Below are 17,613 nucleotides of genomic sequence, written 5' to 3'. Positions count from 1 at the left end.
CATTTTTGTGAATGCTCTTAAAAGTATTTTCCTTTTACTACCTTTTAACATTTGTGTTCATATTTTGATGGGTCCCTGACATAAGAGAGAGGGAAAATAACATAATAGTCATGAGAGATTTCTGTATTTGGTTTTTTCCTGTTTTTATTTTAGGTAATGGATATGAGTATGGGCCCAGGCATCAGAATATTATTTTGTTTATTATTTTTTGCCTTCATTCTTTTAGGAACAACAGCAAAATAGTTTAATTTTGTTTGCATTCCCTGGGGTTTTTAGTTGTTTTTTAAGTATTAGTTTTTTAGTCCTTGTTTATTCCTTTATAGTCTTTATAGTCTTTCACTGATAAGTCAAACATCATTAACATAGCAGGTCCACAACTTCCCTTTATTTTCAGTCTTTAGTTTGATATTTTTATTTAATATTATTTTTAGAAGGGGCCTGTATGATCATTTAGTCAAACAATTTATAGTTGATCAGTTAGCACCTACTACATCAACCGCTTCCAGAAAAATCATGATATTTACATAGCCTCTACTTACTTACAGTAATGGAAACCTTACTATTTTACTATTTCATTCCATTGTTGGATAGTTCTGATTGATAGGGTTTTTTTTTTTTGTATTGATTTGTAATCTGCTTCCCTGTACTTTCTATTTATTCATTGTTATTATGTCCTTTGGAGTAAGCACAGAAGAAATATCTTCCCTTTTCCAAATGCTAGCCATTAAAACATTTGATTATCACTCTTCCTTAATTTTTTTCTCTTCTAGGTTTAACATACTTGGTTCCTTCACATTTTCATATCATATAAGTGATATATGATTATAGTTACCAAAACTCCTCATGAGCTAGACTACCCTCCTGCAAAAGCAGTTTGTTAATAACCCAGTTGAAATTATCTACTAAGTTGAACCCAGTTCTCCAGATTTTTCTGGTCTGCACATAAATACAGTAGTACCATTATTTTGTGTTATTTGCATATCATATTGCTTTTATTGAGAGGCATTGTGATGCAATGGATAGAATTACCTGGAACAAAGAAGATATAAGTTCAAGTTTTACCTTTGGCAAGTGTAAGCTGTGTGACCTGGGGTAAGTCAGTTAATTTATCAGTGATATAGGCTACTTTGTATGATTATGGTTTTGCAGAGAGGAGTGCCAAAATCTTCATTGGTAGAGGAAGTTTACTTACCTGGAAGTTTGCTATCCCATTGAAATCACAGATCCTTTTATCATTCTGCTAACCTCATATAGAACTTGTGATCAGATAAAAATCCCATACTACCAAGTTTGTTGTAGAATTGATTTTGTGAACTAAGACATAAGGCGTTAACAATTATCAATAATGTTTCTTTGTTAGTTGGCCCTATCATTACAGTAGAAGAGAATATTGAATCTTATATTCTGCTTTCTGTTATATTAACTATCCTCTCAGATTTATTTCATCAGGAGATTTGATAACCATGTCTTCTATATCTCCATCCAAGTGATTGCTAAAAATTTTGTACCAGAACAGGACTAGGTAAAACCACTAGAGATCTCACTTGGGGGTTGCCATTGATCTACTGACAAAACATGCTATATGATTTAGTTTTCTATGAATTCTACCCATTTCATCTAACTCACATTTTATCATCTTATCCATAAGAATTTCAGAAAAAAATGTCTAATTCTTTACTTGAAATCAATATATATGTATGTATACATACATATTGCATCTTATTCTTTATCTACTTGTATCTAGTGATATTTTTAAAAAATTGATTCATCTATTATGATGTATTTTTATTTTGTTTCCTATTGAGTCCTATATATTTGCTAATATTCATGTCAAATGTTTAATAATTCACTCCAGAATTTTATAAGGATTTATATTTTTTCTGCATGTGTTTTCATACATTCTCAGTGATGGGGAAATTGAAATTGATTCATGGTATAGTGGATAGGGCTGGCCTTGGAAACAGGAAGATTTGCATTTAATTTCCATCTCTGATATTTAACTGACTTACTGGCCACTCTCAGTGCAGGTAACTTTCTAAGAATATAAGTTGAATATCTAAATTAGTAGTGGATATTCCACACCTCCTTACAGCAATGAAATCATAGATCCATTCCTTATTCTTACATACGTTTTGTTGGAGCATTAAGTTTTTTTTTCCCATTTGCTAAATCATACAGCTTCTGTCTACTATCTTTTTTTAAGTCCACAGTGAAAAACTCTAATGTATTTTAATTCTTTTTAACATATTTTGTTCACTACGTTTTTAAACAAAATTGTCTGCAAAGGTAAATCATGTTTTCTTATTAACTTTATAACAGTGCAGATAAGATTCTAACATTTTTTGGTCTCAAAACATACAGTATTGTATTTTCTTGTATACTTTTTTCCATTTCTATTTCCTTTTTCTAGCATTTTTAAAAAAATAGATTTTTTTCTTTTTCCCGTAATTTCCCCCAAGGTTTTCATGAATGTTAGGAATATTGATGAATATTGAAGTACAAACTGATTCTATATTTTCAAAGTAAAAATTAAACATATATGCACAAATAATTTTTAGCACCTTTACTCCTTTTTAGGACTCTCCTTCAGAGTTTCTGTGGCTTTTAAGGTAGGAAGATTGCAAAGGAGTGGGTAAAATTATGCTTCTGTCTTGGAGGTTTCGGAGATTCACAGTCTAGCATATGGAATCATTTTTCCCAAATAGTCTTCTTCCCATTTTTTTAAACTTTTGAATAATTAATTTTTTCCCAATTGTATATAAAAACAATTTTTAACAGTTTTAAAAATTTTGAGTTCTAAATTCTTTTCCTCCTTCCCCACCCCCCCAAGACAGCAAGCAATTTGATTCAGATTATACATGTGAAATCATGCAAAATATTTCCATAATGGTCATATTGTGAAAGAAAATGGATCAAAAAGTAACCCCCACCAAAAAAAAGTGAAAAATAGTATGCTTCAATAATCTGCATTCAGACTATCGGACCTTTGTCTGGAGGTGAATAACATTTTTCATCATAAGACCTTTGGAATTGTCTTGGATCATTGTATAGCTGGGAATAGCTAAGTCATTCACAGTTGATCATTGTGTCATTGCAGTTACTATGGACACTTTTCTGGTTCTGCTCACTTCACTTTATAGAAATTCATGTACATCATCCCAAGTTTTTCTAAAAGCATGCAGCTCGTCATGTCTTATAGCACAACAGTTTTTCATCACCATCATATGCCACAACTTGTTCAGTTATTCCGTGATTGATAGACATGCTCTAGATTTCCAATTCTTTGCCACCACCAAAAGAACTATAAATATTTTGTACAAATAAGTCCTTTTCCCTTTTCTTCCCAATCTCTCTGGGATACAGACCTAGTAGGGGTGTGTGTGTTCGTCATTCGTTGCTGAAGAAGACCATGCCATCAGACAAATGGTGACATGACTTGTACTTGACTTTGTTTTGAGTGAGGGAGGGCTTTGCAGGTCACCAGCCTCACTTCTCCTCCAGAGCCATCTGAACTCAGTGACCAGATATTCATCAGGATGAGTAGAGATGACCCAGCATGAGGCAGTTGGGTTTAAGTGACTTGCTCAAGGTCACACAGTTAGTGAGTGTTAAGTGTCTGAGGTGAGATTTGAACTCAGGTCCTCCTGATTCCTGTACTGGTACTCTATCCACTGAATCACCTAGCACCCCCTAATACCTCATACCCCCTAGTAGAGGTATTGCTGGATCACAGAAAGGGTATGCACAGATTTATAACCCTTTAGGTATAGTTCTAAATTGTTCTCCAGGAATGGTTGGATCAGTTCAAAATTCTACCAACAGCGTATTAGTGTCCTAATTTCCCCACATCACCTCCAACATTTATCATTGTTTTCTTTCCTGTTAGTCAATCTGATAGGTGTGAGGTGGTACTGTCAGAGTTGTTTTAATTTGCATTTCTGTAATAGTGATTTAGAATATTATTTCATAGGACTATAGATAACTTTGATTGCTTTATGTGAAAATTATATTTATATCTTTTGACCATTTATCAATTGCAGAATGATTCGATTCTTATAAATTTGACTTAGTTCTCTGTACATCTGAGAAACAAGGCCTTTATCAGAGACACTTGCTGTAAATTTTTCCCACCAGATTTCTGCTTTCCTTCTAATCTTGGCTGCATTGGTTGTGTTTGTGCAACCTGTCGTTTTTTATTTAATATACTCAAAATTATCCATTTTGCATCTCATAATGCCTTTTTCCTCATTTGGTCATAAATTGTTCCCTTACCTCTATATCTGACAGATAAAAAGTATTTCATGCTGTCATCCCCAATTTGCTCATGATAATCTCTTATGTCTAAGTCATGTACCCATTTTGACCTTATCTTGGTATATGGTGTGAGGTGTTGGTCTCTACCTAGTTTCTGCCAAACTTTTTTAGTTTTCCCAGTAGTTTTTCTCAATAGTGAGTTCTTATCCCAAAATCTTGAATCTCTGGATGTATTAAACACTAGATCACCATAGTCATTTACTGTTATGTACCTAATTGATTCCACTGGTCCACTGTATTTCTTAGCCCATACCAGGTTGTTTTGATGATTGCTGCTTTATAATACTCACATTTTTTTTTCAATAATTCCTCTTCCCATGTTTTATCATGAAATATTTGTGAGGAGGAAAGAGGATTGGAGAGAATTATATTAGTGCTACTGAGCTCATAGCTATACCTTTTTAAAAAATTAACTATTTAGAGATTTTTGTAGCTTTTTGCAAAGAGATATTTACTGAGATCAGTAGGGAGTGAAAAGGATGAGGATATAAACATGACTGTGAAGTAGAATACTGGATTTGGAACCAGAAGACTTATGTTCTATCTTCACTCAGCTATCTGTATGACTGGACAAATCATTTCATTTCTCTGGATCCCAGTTTCTCCAACTGTAAAATATGCATCACTACATGACCAACTCTCTTGGCTTGAAAATCTTTTCTTCCCAATTTTTTTAACGATGTTCTGGGAATCCCAGGAAACCGTGACGGGAAGTGGAAGAGTAGGTGGTGGCAACCAGCTCAGAGATATAGTGATGTGTGGCTTAAAGATTATGTTGATTCTAATTTGCTAGTTGGTTGCCCCTACCTGTTAAGCCTTAAGCTTAATCAAAAATCTTTTAATCAAATAAATGTGTTAAAATCAGGCACAAAATAGATAATTGAAAACATCTTTTTGGTAGCCACAATAATGTACAGTTGAAGGAAAAACAGTGCCAGGTTAACAATACAACTCTGGAAATTCACTTGGCTTTTTGAGTAACATATAACTCCTTAGTTACTCTGACCCAATATTTTTTAGCCCTTTATTAAAGGGGTTGAATTTAAAAAATGAAAGATTGATCTACATTGAATGGAGGAGAGACATGGGACCAAATGCTTAAGGCAATGAATTGGGAAGTTTATTTTGTGAAACCGACAAAGCAGAAAATTTATTAAAGTTTTTCTTGATATACATGGGTGAAATTTTGTCAATTTGTTAATTGATTCTTCTACAAATTAGCAATGTTAGTTTTTGGTCCGATCTATTTCCCCATCAAACAAATAAGAGAATTGGATTAGATCTTTAAGGGCCCTTCCAGCTCTAAAATAATGTGAAATTGAACCAAGTTAAAATTAAAGGGTAGGTGAAGGCACTTAAAATTTAATTGATAAACTTAATAACATTTCTAAATACTTCTCTGCAGTTAGGGGTACTAATACTTTAATTCCATGAAATTCTGAGGCAATATGATAACACCATTGCACACTTTTTAATCGCTACTGTATTCCTGTGCAGAATTAAAGGGCCAGATTGATGTTTTGAATCTTAATGTATCTTTTATAGATGAAGTTTTTATCCAAACCAGCATTAATCCAAACTAGCTAAGTACTAAAGGAGAGGTACATTGTTGTTTTGGCTTTGGAGGATGAATTGAGAACTTTAATTATGTTGGATCAAAAAAGCTACATGAAATAGGTGGTATTTGAATTGGGGCTTTGAGGATGGGTCACAACATTTTCATAGATGGAGATGCTGGAAGAGAACTTTCAGACAGGTCAAACAACATGAAAGAAAGATTTGAAGAACACTGTAATGATTGGAAATAATAAGCTGGAGGACAGCTGTGGCTAGAAAAATTGGTTGGAGTTATGAAGTATTGGGATGAGGTATTTAGGCTTTATCCAATGAAGTGTTCTTTTAGTAGGGGAATAAGGCGGCTTTCAGTTTAACCAGGTGTCTACCTAATAAGTGCAGATCATTGCATGAGACATGGTTTCTTCCTCTTTGGGGGCTTACATTCTAGGGGATATGATAATAAAAAACTGCATATGTAGACATTCTCGACAATAACCCTGTGGGCCAGGCACTTTTACAATTACTATCTCATTTGGTCCTCACCACAACTCTGGGAGGGAGGTGCTATTCCCATTTTACAGTTAAGGAAACTGAAACAGGTAAAGTGACTTGCCCAGGATCACAGCTAGTCATTGCTTTACCAAGCTGCCCTCTGCAGTCAGAGAGGAAGGTGGACTGGAAGAACAAAGGCTTATGTTTAAAGAAAATGTGTAAGATTTCAACAGCCAGGGTAGCAGGGAAAAGACATCCGAACCCTGGAGAACAAGGAGGAGAGCACGGGAACAGGAAGGCTAGCGAGTTGCAGCTTTTCCCGGTTTGGTCGGACAAGCTAGAAAAGCTGGTGAGGGCCACGAAGTCAGGAAGAGGAGGAACAACACTGACCTATTTCTAAGTTAGGAAGGTTGAGCGGATGTGCTGGGACACGATGGGTAGAGCGCGGTGCCTGGTGAGAGGGAACCCCTGCAGGAGACGCCTGCTGTACCCAGGAAGGGTGGTCAACGAATGCCCCAGCTGGAGTGGCAGTGGCGGGGCGAGAAGGACGTTCATAGATGATGTCGGAGGTAGAATCGTCAGGATGCGGCGCCAGGTGCAAAGTAAAGGCTTTGAACAGAGAACGGTGAGAGGTGGTCTCGGACAGGAGAAAGGGTGGCCTTCACTGAACGTTTAAAAGGCAGGAGCAGCCGCGGGGCGCGGGGCGCGGGGTGCGGGGCGCGGGCCGGTGCACGTGCGTGCCTCGGGTTCTGGGACAGGTTCGGGCTCTGCCTCGGACAGCGCGGCTGCACGGTTCCGGACGAGTCGTTTCTCAGGGGTCTCGGATAACTCAGGATCTGTCCTGCCTTCGTAAAGGAAGTTTTGTCCCCAAGGAATGACACGCACCACGAAGTCGCAGGTGTGGGCCACACGGCCAGGTGTGGAGGGTACGAAGACGGAAACCTTCAAAGACCCCTCCGCCCGAGACTTGAGCGCACACGGGACTGAGAAGATACCGAAGGAGAGCCTTAAGTAAAGGAACGAGCCGGTTTGGTCCTCTTCGCTGGCTGATGGTGGGACACCTCGCCGGACTCCCAAAGCTCAGCTCTGCCCGGCCCTCGGGGGCTCCCCGCTGCCCTCTTCGTGGGGCGCGTGAAGCCGCGCTCCCCCACCTTAGCACGCTTACCCTAACCCCCATGGCCCCGGCTCTGCTCCCCCGGGGTGCCGTCCTCTCCGCCGCTGCTCCCCCGTTACCTCGAATTTACTGTGCGTATTTAGAAGTGCCCCTCCGTGGGAAGAGGGCAGGGTCCCTAGATGGGCCCTTTGTGGGTGCAAGGGCACCACGGCTTCCCAGACCGGCGAGAAGGGAGCGGGGGGCGGGCAGGGCCCGGCTGGGACAAGGATGAAGGATATGGAGAACAGTATGTAAGTGTGTAATATAAGAAGCGCCGGGAAACGGTGGAGGGCTTCCGCTGCCGGCCTCGAGGGCTTCTAGAGAACACCGCGAGAGGCGGCTTTGGAGAGAGAAGACGAAAAACTCCTCGGAGGCCCGGAGGAGGGAGCGACGAGGGAAGGCGGCAGCGGGGAGGTTCGGGGCGGACGGGGCTTTCATGCGTCCTCCCTCCTTTTGTGCAAGGCTCCCACCTCACCTACGCCCTTTAAATCTATTCGCTTAGTAGGCAAAGACTGGGCTTTCCGGTTGGCCTTTCAGGCGAGTTATTCCCTACGCCGTCGGCCCTCTGTACCCGTGGGCGCAGAGCTGGGGCGGAGCGGGAACCACTTCCGCCTTTTGCTCGCACCTCAGGTCCGCCTTCGCTTTGGTTATCGGGGGTTGATTAGTGCTGCCTGCACGGCGCCGACCATGAGTGGATTGACGCTGTCTGCGCCTGGGAGGAGCAGTCGTCGACGCCCGGTCTTTATTTGTTGCTGAAGGGGCCTGGGCCTTGCTTCTCGTTGGGCGCCTCCTCTTTCCGTGACATTCTGGGACTCCAGCTCCCCTCTCCCGCGCCCGCTCTTTTGGCATCGCCCTTTTGCCCCCGCTTCTCCCGCGTCCCGTCCCCACGGGGTGTGGGGGGGTGGGGTTGCAAAAGCCGCCGGAGCCATGGAGGACGAGATCATTCGCATCGCCAAGAAAATGGATAAGATGGTGCAGAAGAAGAACGCGGTGAGCTAGGGAGCGGAGAAGGCGCGCGGGGCGCGGGGCCGGCATGAGGGAGCGCGCGCTCCGAGTCTCGGGCCAGCTCCTGCTGGGGCGGCCGCGGGGGGCGGGGAGGGAGGGTGAGCTCCTCCAGCCGCTCCGGCCCTGGCCCCGGCCGGGGCCTCACTCCCAGCCCGGGATGAGGCCCGAGTGGGGAGGACGCGATGGTGTCTCCCGCTCCTGGCGGACGCTGGGAGGCACGAGCAGCCTCGGGCCTGTGCAGAGTGGAGGCGGGGCCGGGGACCTTGAGCCGGGTGGGCGGGAGGGGGGGGGGGGGTCTCTCCTGGCGAGGCTGAGGGTGAGTGGCTGCGGTCTGAGCCCCAAGGGCCACGTGAAGGCTCTCCCCCCCCAGACCTCCCTCCGCGGCTGCTCCTCTCCCCGAGGGACGGCCCTGCGTGCGTGGTTCCGGGCCAGCTCCGAAGTTTTACTGAATAGGGGAGACTGAGGGGAAAGAGGCTCGGGGGGCGGGGGAAACTTCGGGCCGAGGAAACCGAAACCGTGATCCCGGAGACTCCGTGTCTCGGTGGCCCGGCTGTGGACCAAAGAGGTCTTTCTTTCCTCGTCGGCTCTCCCTCTTCCCTCCCTCCCCCTCCCCCTTGACAGCGGCCACCTCCTGAAACTGTTACAGTATCGAGTACAGTACAGAAGTGTAAAGGTTACGTGGGAAAACCATTTAGATTGAAATTGAAATTGAAAAAAAGTTGGTTGGCGTATCCAGGCTAAAAATTGCTACTGCGCTGCATAACTAGGAACGCTGCCTCTGTGAACGAGGTGTAGTTGATGTATTCGGAGGGCTTTGGCACAAAGTAAGCACGTAATAAACACTCATTTATTTTACAAATAAAGCCAAGTTACAGTCTTGTAGAGTTATTGACTAAATCCAGTTTTTCATAATACAGAGGTAGTTTTATCGACCCTCGCCCAAAAGAGATTATATTAGGGGAAAGCTATATAAACGGCAAGCCATTGTCCTTATTGATAGCAATAATGAACTTTTCTAACTCCTCTAGAGCTCATGATGAGCTTTTTTGCCCCTACCTAATAACTTAGGTGACTACATTTTACAAATGTTATCAATTAATACTCTAACCTCCCCTTCCCTTAATCTCAGTCACCACATCGGGAGGGTGATAATCTGTTTTTTCTAGACCAGCATTGAGATGACTGCTGTGGTAGTTATTGAAATGTCACAGGTGTATGAGGAAAGGAGTCTTCTGGGATCTAGTTATTTTCTTTTTGTATGTACTTTACATTTTCTCTGCTTGAAATTTCAGACAACTTTACATAATTGGCACCACCTGTCTTAGTTCACGTTCTGTGAAGTTCATTTTTACTTTTATAAGTTTTCCTTCTAATTGTTCTTGGCTCTAAGTGGGGTGATTATTTTTTTCGAATCAAGAATGAAGAAGAGGAAGAGAGATACACGGTGCTACTCTGTCTACAGTTAGTTTAAAAAAAAATGGAATGGGCAACTTAGGTTATAGGAACATAGAGGGGCCATCACATCCAACCACTTTAATTTATAGATGAGTAAATTGAGGCATAGAGAGGTTCATTGACTTGACCGGAGTCACACTGGGGCATGATTTGAACTGTCTTTCTGATTCCAAGTCCCATTGCCAATCCTCCCAAGTAATATTGCTGGGGGTGGGGGGAGGGGGAGGGTGGGTAGGAGCTTTGTGACCACTTGTTAGATTTGTTGTGGAGGGGATTCTTACTAAAGAATTTTGTTTCTGAGTCCCTTTCCATCTGTCTCTCTGATGAAAACAGCCAGAGGTGAAAACGTTAAGGCTTAAACATTTGGTGATATATGTTTGACTTAGAAAAGCCCATTTCTGTTTTACCCTAATCTATGCCATTTAAAGGACACTGGGTACTTTTTTTTTCTTTGGCTGGTTGACTGTTTAACACTGCTTAGCAGCTATAGTTAAGTTTAGGTCTGTTAATTTACATTTGTGATATCTTTTTCCTGTGAATACTTTCCTCAAGGCAATTTAAATCTCCCTCAGGCAAACACTTTTTGGTCTTCTTTTTTGTGCCCTTGTGTAGACATAGACATACACTGATGGCCAACAAAATTCTACTCTTTTTTCCTTCTTAAGATCGTACTATATAGGCAAATGTCAAAAACCACACAAATCGGAAATGAATGAAGCAGGAAGGCACCTTTGAGAGACTAGTCCAAAACTAAAGTTCTTTGGTTCTGTGAAATAAAAATATTTTAGGAATAAATTGGATTGGTAATTATAAACTTAAATACTATTGTATAGCGTCCTTTCTGAAATTAAAAAAAGGTCACGTTAGTTATACTTTCATCTCCATATTTTTGTTAAACATGTATACTATTTTTCTTTTGACTTAGGGCAAATTACGCCATACATCAGTGACTCATGAAGTTCTTTTTCTCCAAATTAGGTCTTGTGATTGCTAAGTCATGATAGTACATATTGTGAATCCATTCATTTGATAGCAGAATGAAATTATTTTTGTGTAGGGTTACCTATTACGCAGTTTGTCTTTTGTGTTCTTTAAAATCTGAAAACCTCTTTAATGCCTCAGTGAATCTGAAATCTGGTGCTAGTACTCTATCCAATACCCCTGTGCTACTCCTGATGCTGTCTTCCCATAAATCTTACCCAAAGGGTCTCTTAAAATTCCTTAGTATATTTGGGGCCTGCAAAACACATTATTCTGCTCTGGAGTTTTCACAACGTAAAGTTTTCACTCTTAAAAATAGTTTTCCATCTGTCTTTCTTTGCAATGAATGTTTTAAACATAAGTTTAGTTAGAGGTATGATAAATTGTGGTAATTCCAAATTTTCAGAATAGATAAGTTGCCGGTAAGTTGTTTGTGAAATGAATCTTATTTTGCCTTTGATTTTGATTATGAAATTGGAGCTGTGTTTCTGTGGAAAACAATTCTCCCAGTAAAGTGAATAGAAAACTCTGAAATGCTTATTGGGTGGTGTTAGTGAAAGTTCTTTGGGGGCACTTTTCTAATTATGGCTCCTTTCCAATTCTGGGATGTCCTTTTTTTCTAGACCATAACAAATTTTCATAGAATTAAAGAATTGAGAAGGAACCTCAGAGGCCCATACCATACCTGAATGAGAATTCTCTTCCAACAACAGATGACTGGTAGTTTTACTTTGTTTCAAATCCTTCCCAAGACAATTGTTTTTAACCTCTATGTTCCTCAGTTTGCTCAACTCTGAAATGAGAGGATTGAATTCTGACTTCCAACATACTTTTCAATTCTCAATCTGTGATTTTATGACCCTCTTGTAAGCCACACCTTTCCAAGGAAGTCCATTCCATTTTTGGATAACTCTAATTTGGGGGAAGTTTTTCCTTAAGACCTACATTTTCCTATTTTATAACTTCTCCTAATTATTTTCTGGATCTTAACAGATTTTTTTTTAAATTTACTGTGTCTAATACATGTTGTCACATTTAATTGGTAAGGTGCACCTGTCTAACATAGTTTATTCATATCTTAGGATGAGTAATATTTAAATAACTAAGTGTAGGAAAATCCTGTTTGCCAGTTGTCTGAAGTGAGAAACAGTATAGCTCATTTTTAATTATCCATTGAGTGCTGAGATAGTTCAGATAAAAATCCATTAATCTTACAATCTCTTTTTATGCATTAATTTCAGTCTTTGCCATTAAATATCAAGCCATTGAGAACCATTGGAATAAAATGGACTGATAGGGCTTCATCTTCTCCTTTTTATCCTCCATAAGTATCCTCTATAAGTCAACAACTGTAATGAAGGAAAAGTAAATGGTCTAGATTATCTGCCCTTGAATAAAAAGTCTCTTGAACACTTGCATATATAATTGAGGTAGAAAAATTTTTGAATCAATATTTTAAGGACTGTAACTAGACACTTTTGTATTTTTAACAAGTCCTTAAATTTCACATGGAAGTAAAGACTCTTACCTTCTGCTTTGAACCATGTGTGGTTCAATTCAAGTGTGGCTTCTGATTTATGTTAATTGTGTAATCCTGGGTAAATTACTCAGTGCCACAGGCAGCTATCTAAAACTAATAATGGGAAAGTTCCCTGGACAGATGAAATCATAGGACCAGACCAAAAAGTATTTTAATAAGTGTGTTTGAAGAGAGGCTCTGTAGTGGATAAAGAGCTAGGAAGATCTCAATTTCATCTCTTGACACACATTGACTATGTGACTTGAAGGCAAGTCATGTAGCATCTCATATAACATCTAGGCCAGTGGTTTCAGACTCAAATAGGACCACTGAACAGTACTTTGTGTGCTGTTAGTGACTTAGAAAATCACCCAGTAACATTACATTACCTGTGTTCTATGTATTTTAATTTTGTTTAAATATTTCCTAATTGTGTTTTAATCTAGTTCTGCCTAAAGTCAGGACACCTCTACTCTAGGCATCTCGTAAAATTCTGAATTATAAATGTTTTTGTCATCCAGGAGTTCCTCATACAAATGAAATCACAGGTCCAGTTCCCATCCTTATTTTGATTTCAGCATATATTAAAGTAGTAGAAAAAACAGTTGGAATATTTGCTGCTCTGCTAATTGAATTTACTAAATTTTAAGGTAGGCAGACTTTCCTTGACCACGTACAAAAGAGCTTAATAGTCACCTACAATCTTAGCCAGCTTACTACATATTAGTGTTTCTTTTTGAGTGCCTGTCATTCAGAAGCCAATTCCATATCATCTGATGATGGTCATATTTTGCCAATAAATTGAGTCTCTTAATTATGGAGACCCTGAAGAGCATTTAGATTTAAGTTTTATTCGGAAGAAATTTGTTTTGACTGAGTATAGAAAGGTGGAAAGGATGAGTAAGGAGAGAATTTAATTATAGTTTTGAAGGTAGTTTATATGAGTAATGATAAACAGGTTTCTTAGGTTTTCTTTTGAGAGACTTGAGGCTAATGAGATTGAATTGCATCAGGAGTAATAGAGGTTTGACGTTAGAATTCCCTGGATTGAGTCATAAATATGTTATAAGAGAGATTGTAATAATTTTCTAAATATAGACTATTTACACTATTCACAGATTATAGTTACTGTATTTATCAAGAAAGTTTTCCCTTTCCAGCTTTTAATGTATGTAGATAAAAAAGGCATCCCCTCCTCTTCTCAGTTATAGTTAGGATAATCATCCTAATATAAAAATTTAAGCAGTTGGATTATATGAAGCAAGGTAATTAGAAATCATAGTTTCTATTCTAAGAATAGGTTTTTTTTTTAAGCTTTATTACAAAGTAAATTTTCTAGTAAGTAAATTGTCCTGTAAATAATTATTTCAGGAGCCTGATGACCTAAAATTGTAACAATGATTATTGCCTCTTAGTTGGAGATTTCTTTATCACTCATAACCATTTTGTCTTAGCAATAAGTTAATCCTTATTGCTGTATTATAGATGTACTACACTGAGCTGTTTCTACATTATTCATTTGAACTAAGTAATGTAAGAAATTAATCTTGTTCCGTATTAAAGTGTTAATGAATCTCTACTAGACCCCATATATATACTTTTCAATTAGTATTATGAACTCATTTTGACTTTGAAATTAAACTGATTCTTTCTCTTGCATCATTATCAGTAGTAAGTGCTGTAACCTAAGAGTTGATGTTAAATCTGGTTTGTTTGTTTTTAGCTTTTCATCGCAAGTTACATGCAGAACATGATTTGAATCCAGATAAACATGACAAATAGGCATATATTTTGAGGGGTTCCAGTTTTAGTCTCAATTCACAAAGATGAAAAAGATTTGAGTTGTGAAGCTATGAGACACTAACTTTCCCAGCTAGTTCAGGAATGTAGGCAAATTACAGCATTTTAAATTCTTCTTTATCTTTGATAACTGCCAAAAATGGGAGAGAGTTGCTTTATTAGTCTCTCCTGAAGTTTTGCAGGTACAAGGTTTTTTCTTTTCTTCTTTGACCTTAATTTTCCTGGTAAAGCACATAGCTTAAGTTCTTAATTGTAGATCATACGTGGCTGTTTTATTTGGTGAATCCATGGAAAAATATAGCCAAAAAAATTACAGTCTGAAAATGTGTAGATGAGTTGTAATCTGTACTGGTTCAGGAAGTAGTCACATTGATGAGAACGTATGTGATATGTTTAGTGTGAGTTTTAAGTTATAGATCTTTTATAAAAGAATCTCTCGTGTGTGTGTGTGTTAATCTTATATATCATAAAATCATATTTAGAAGAATCAGAGGTTGATAAAACTGTTTCTTAATGGAATAATACTTACTGAAGAGGGGAAAAGAAGGTACATATATTAACTTTTTGTACAATAAAATCCTGTGCTTTATAAAATAGACCAGGACTAAGGCTCTTTCATTAAAATAGATTTTTGAGGAGGTGTGGGGATAGTAATTGATTATACATACACATTGGATTGTCCTTAAGCATTAGAATATTCCTTGGAAGAAATTTGGTATATTGACTATCTAGTGTGAAAAGAACTGACTGGTGTTTCCTTGTTTTGTGTGGTGGCCAGATGGGATTTGGGGTCATGTTATACTGTTTTTTCTAGTTAGAGGCAGCTAGGGTGGGACGGTGGATGGAATGGAGTCAATAGGACCTGAGTTCAAATCTAGCCTTAGCCACTAACTGTGTGATAAGTTCTCCTTTTCTGCTTCAGTTTCCTCAACTGAAAAATGGGGATAATGGCACCTCTACCTAGGGTCATTGTGAGGATCAAATGAGATAATATTTGTGAAGTGCTTAGCATGGTCCCTGACACATAGTAGGTATTAGAGAAATGTTTCTTTTGTTTTACTTTTCTTATGTGGTGGTTTGGCTTTTTACCTACCTTATTACTTATTACTTATCCCATCCATATTGTCTCCTCCTTCGGTCCTCTACCTTGACTATTTTTTTCTTGGTTCACTCTGCCATGCTCCCCTTATTTAGGTTCTTCAACCTCCCTGTCTCTCCCCACCTGCACAGTAGTGAGCAGTGCATAGGACTATCTTTTTTTGACTTTTGTGCTTGGATGGGCAAATAGAATAAGGAGGTCATGGTTAGGAAAACATGCTAAAAGTTCATTTCTACTTTCTTTACAATATTAAAATGTGACTAAATTAAATATTTTGATTAATTTTGTTTTTTAGGCTGGGGCACTGGATTTACTAAAGGAACTTAAGAATATTCCCATGACTCTGGAATTATTGCAGGTATGTTCTTGTATCATTAGTGGGAATAGGGAACTTGGGAATAGGGAACTTGCATAAAATATTAAAGCACATTATAATGCTTGAGTAAATGAACCACAGTACCATAAATACTTACCAATGATTGAAGTTTTTCCCCCCATGCTATAATAGTAAAATTTGCTATTTAGTTACTTTTTAAAATTTAAATCTAAAATAGCCATAAATTTGCTTTGGATCTCAGAACTAGTTTCAAAATTTGAGTCATATTGTTCATTTTCAAGAAATTAAAAACATAAAGAGATAGGGGAAGAATAAGATAGCGTGTTATTGGCATCGATTGCTAACTTTTTGTTCAGGCATATCATTTGGGGGTTATGGGAGGGATTTTGATGGATTCTCTTGAAAGTATTCAAAGAGGGAGTTGAACACATATAGCTAGGTTTTTTTCTGGGACATATTTCTTAGCCAGGAGTCCCTCCTTTTCATCCTTTTCCTAGCTTAAGTCATGGCTGGATGAAGGTTAGTGACTAAAAGGCAATTTCAGGTTGTTGGAAGAATGCTGGCTCAGATGGCTATTACTTCTACCCTACGTAACCTCTTAGGGCCTCAGTTGTCTCAATTCATATCTTATCACCCCAGCTAGGTTGTCTTCTCCTTGAAGAAGTGATCATATCCTAATAACCTTTATATTGTAAATAACATACAGTGCCTTGTACATGTGTGTATTGTGTATGTCAGTGATGGTAAACTCAAATAGAAATGGAACCGCTTAACCCTACAGGCTGCTTATTGACTTAGAAAAGTAAGTAGTATTGTTATCTGTGTTTTATTGTATTTTAATTTTGTTGAATATTTTGCAGTTACATTTTAATCTGGTTTGGTTGGCACTCAAGAATGTTGTGAACCACCTGTAGCTAGCATGTTTTTCACATCTTTAATGTATATACTTGCCTGGTTTGTCAGCTTCTCTAGGAGGTATCATATCCAGTCGTATATACTTTGATCAGTAAGCTTTATCATATATACTTACTACATGCTAGTACTTATAAAATGTTGAGTTTTATTATTGTTGCTGTTCAATTGTGTTTCAGTGTTGAGTTTTGTTATTGTTGTTCAGTTGTATTTCAATTGTGTCTGACTTTTTGTCAGACACATTTGGGGTTTCCTTGGCAAAGATACTGGAGTGGCTTGCCATTTCCTTCTTTAGTTAATTTTGCAGATGAGGAAATTGAGGCAAACAGGGTAAGTGACTTGCTCTGAGTCACATAAGTATCTTGGGCCAGATTTGAATTAGAGATGATGAGTCAGGACTCGTCTTCCATCGTTTTATTCACTTGTTGAGTATACAAATACAAAGAATGAAACAATCTCTCCCTCAAGAGTTTGTATTCTTACAGAGGCAGCAGGTACATATGAAAGTATATACAGAATAAATAGAGATCGGGAGAGAGAGGACAAGCAGTTGAGAAGATTAAGAAGAGCTTCATAGAGAAAGTGGTGCTTGAGCTTTGTCTTAAAGGAAGAAAGGGATCATGTGGATGTCAGGGGGAAGTGATTTACAGGCATGAAGAACAAGTACACATGCATGGAGATGAGAGGCGGACCAGAAAACAAGCTTGATCATATCCCAGAATGAAAGAAATGGAGTTGCATACAATGAGGCTGGAAAGCTATAAAAAGATTTAAAAGCAAAAACAGGATCCTAGAGGTCCTAGGGAATCATTAGCTTGAATAAAGGCATGATGTGATAGTCACATCTTGCTTAAGGAAAATCACTTTGGAAACTGTATTTATGGAGGATAGGTCAAAACAGGGAGAAACTTGAGGAAGGGAGACTAGATAGGAATCCATCCCAATAGTCTGTGCGTGAGTTGATGAAACCCTGAATGCAGGTTGATGTT

General features: G+C 38.8%; 1 protein-coding gene across 2 annotated transcripts in view; it reads left to right on the top strand.

Moving 5' to 3' along the window:
- Positions 1-5,418: 5,418 nt before the first annotated feature.
- Positions 5,419-17,613, top strand: part of TCEA1 (transcription elongation factor A1) — a 40,781-nt gene continuing 28,586 nt past the window's right edge. The window contains exons 1-2 of one of the 2 annotated variants that reach the window (XM_072604595.1): positions 5,419-6,988; positions 15,671-15,733. In XM_072604595.1, coding sequence (XP_072460696.1) covers positions 6,782-6,988; positions 15,671-15,733 — 270 coding nt within the window. In that variant the 5' untranslated portion in view covers positions 5,419-6,781. Of the gene's footprint in view, positions 6,989-7,805; positions 8,507-15,670; positions 15,734-17,613 lie in introns of those variants that run through there. The other variant, XM_072604596.1, reaches the window with a different exon arrangement.

Source organism: Notamacropus eugenii, chromosome 4 (genome assembly GCF_028372415.1).
Source record: "Notamacropus eugenii isolate mMacEug1 chromosome 4, mMacEug1.pri_v2, whole genome shotgun sequence".
NCBI classification, from domain to species: Eukaryota; Metazoa; Chordata; class Mammalia; order Diprotodontia; family Macropodidae; genus Notamacropus; species Notamacropus eugenii.
The sequence above is the reverse complement of the archived record's forward strand: the minus strand, read 5'-3'. Positions and strand labels throughout refer to the sequence as shown.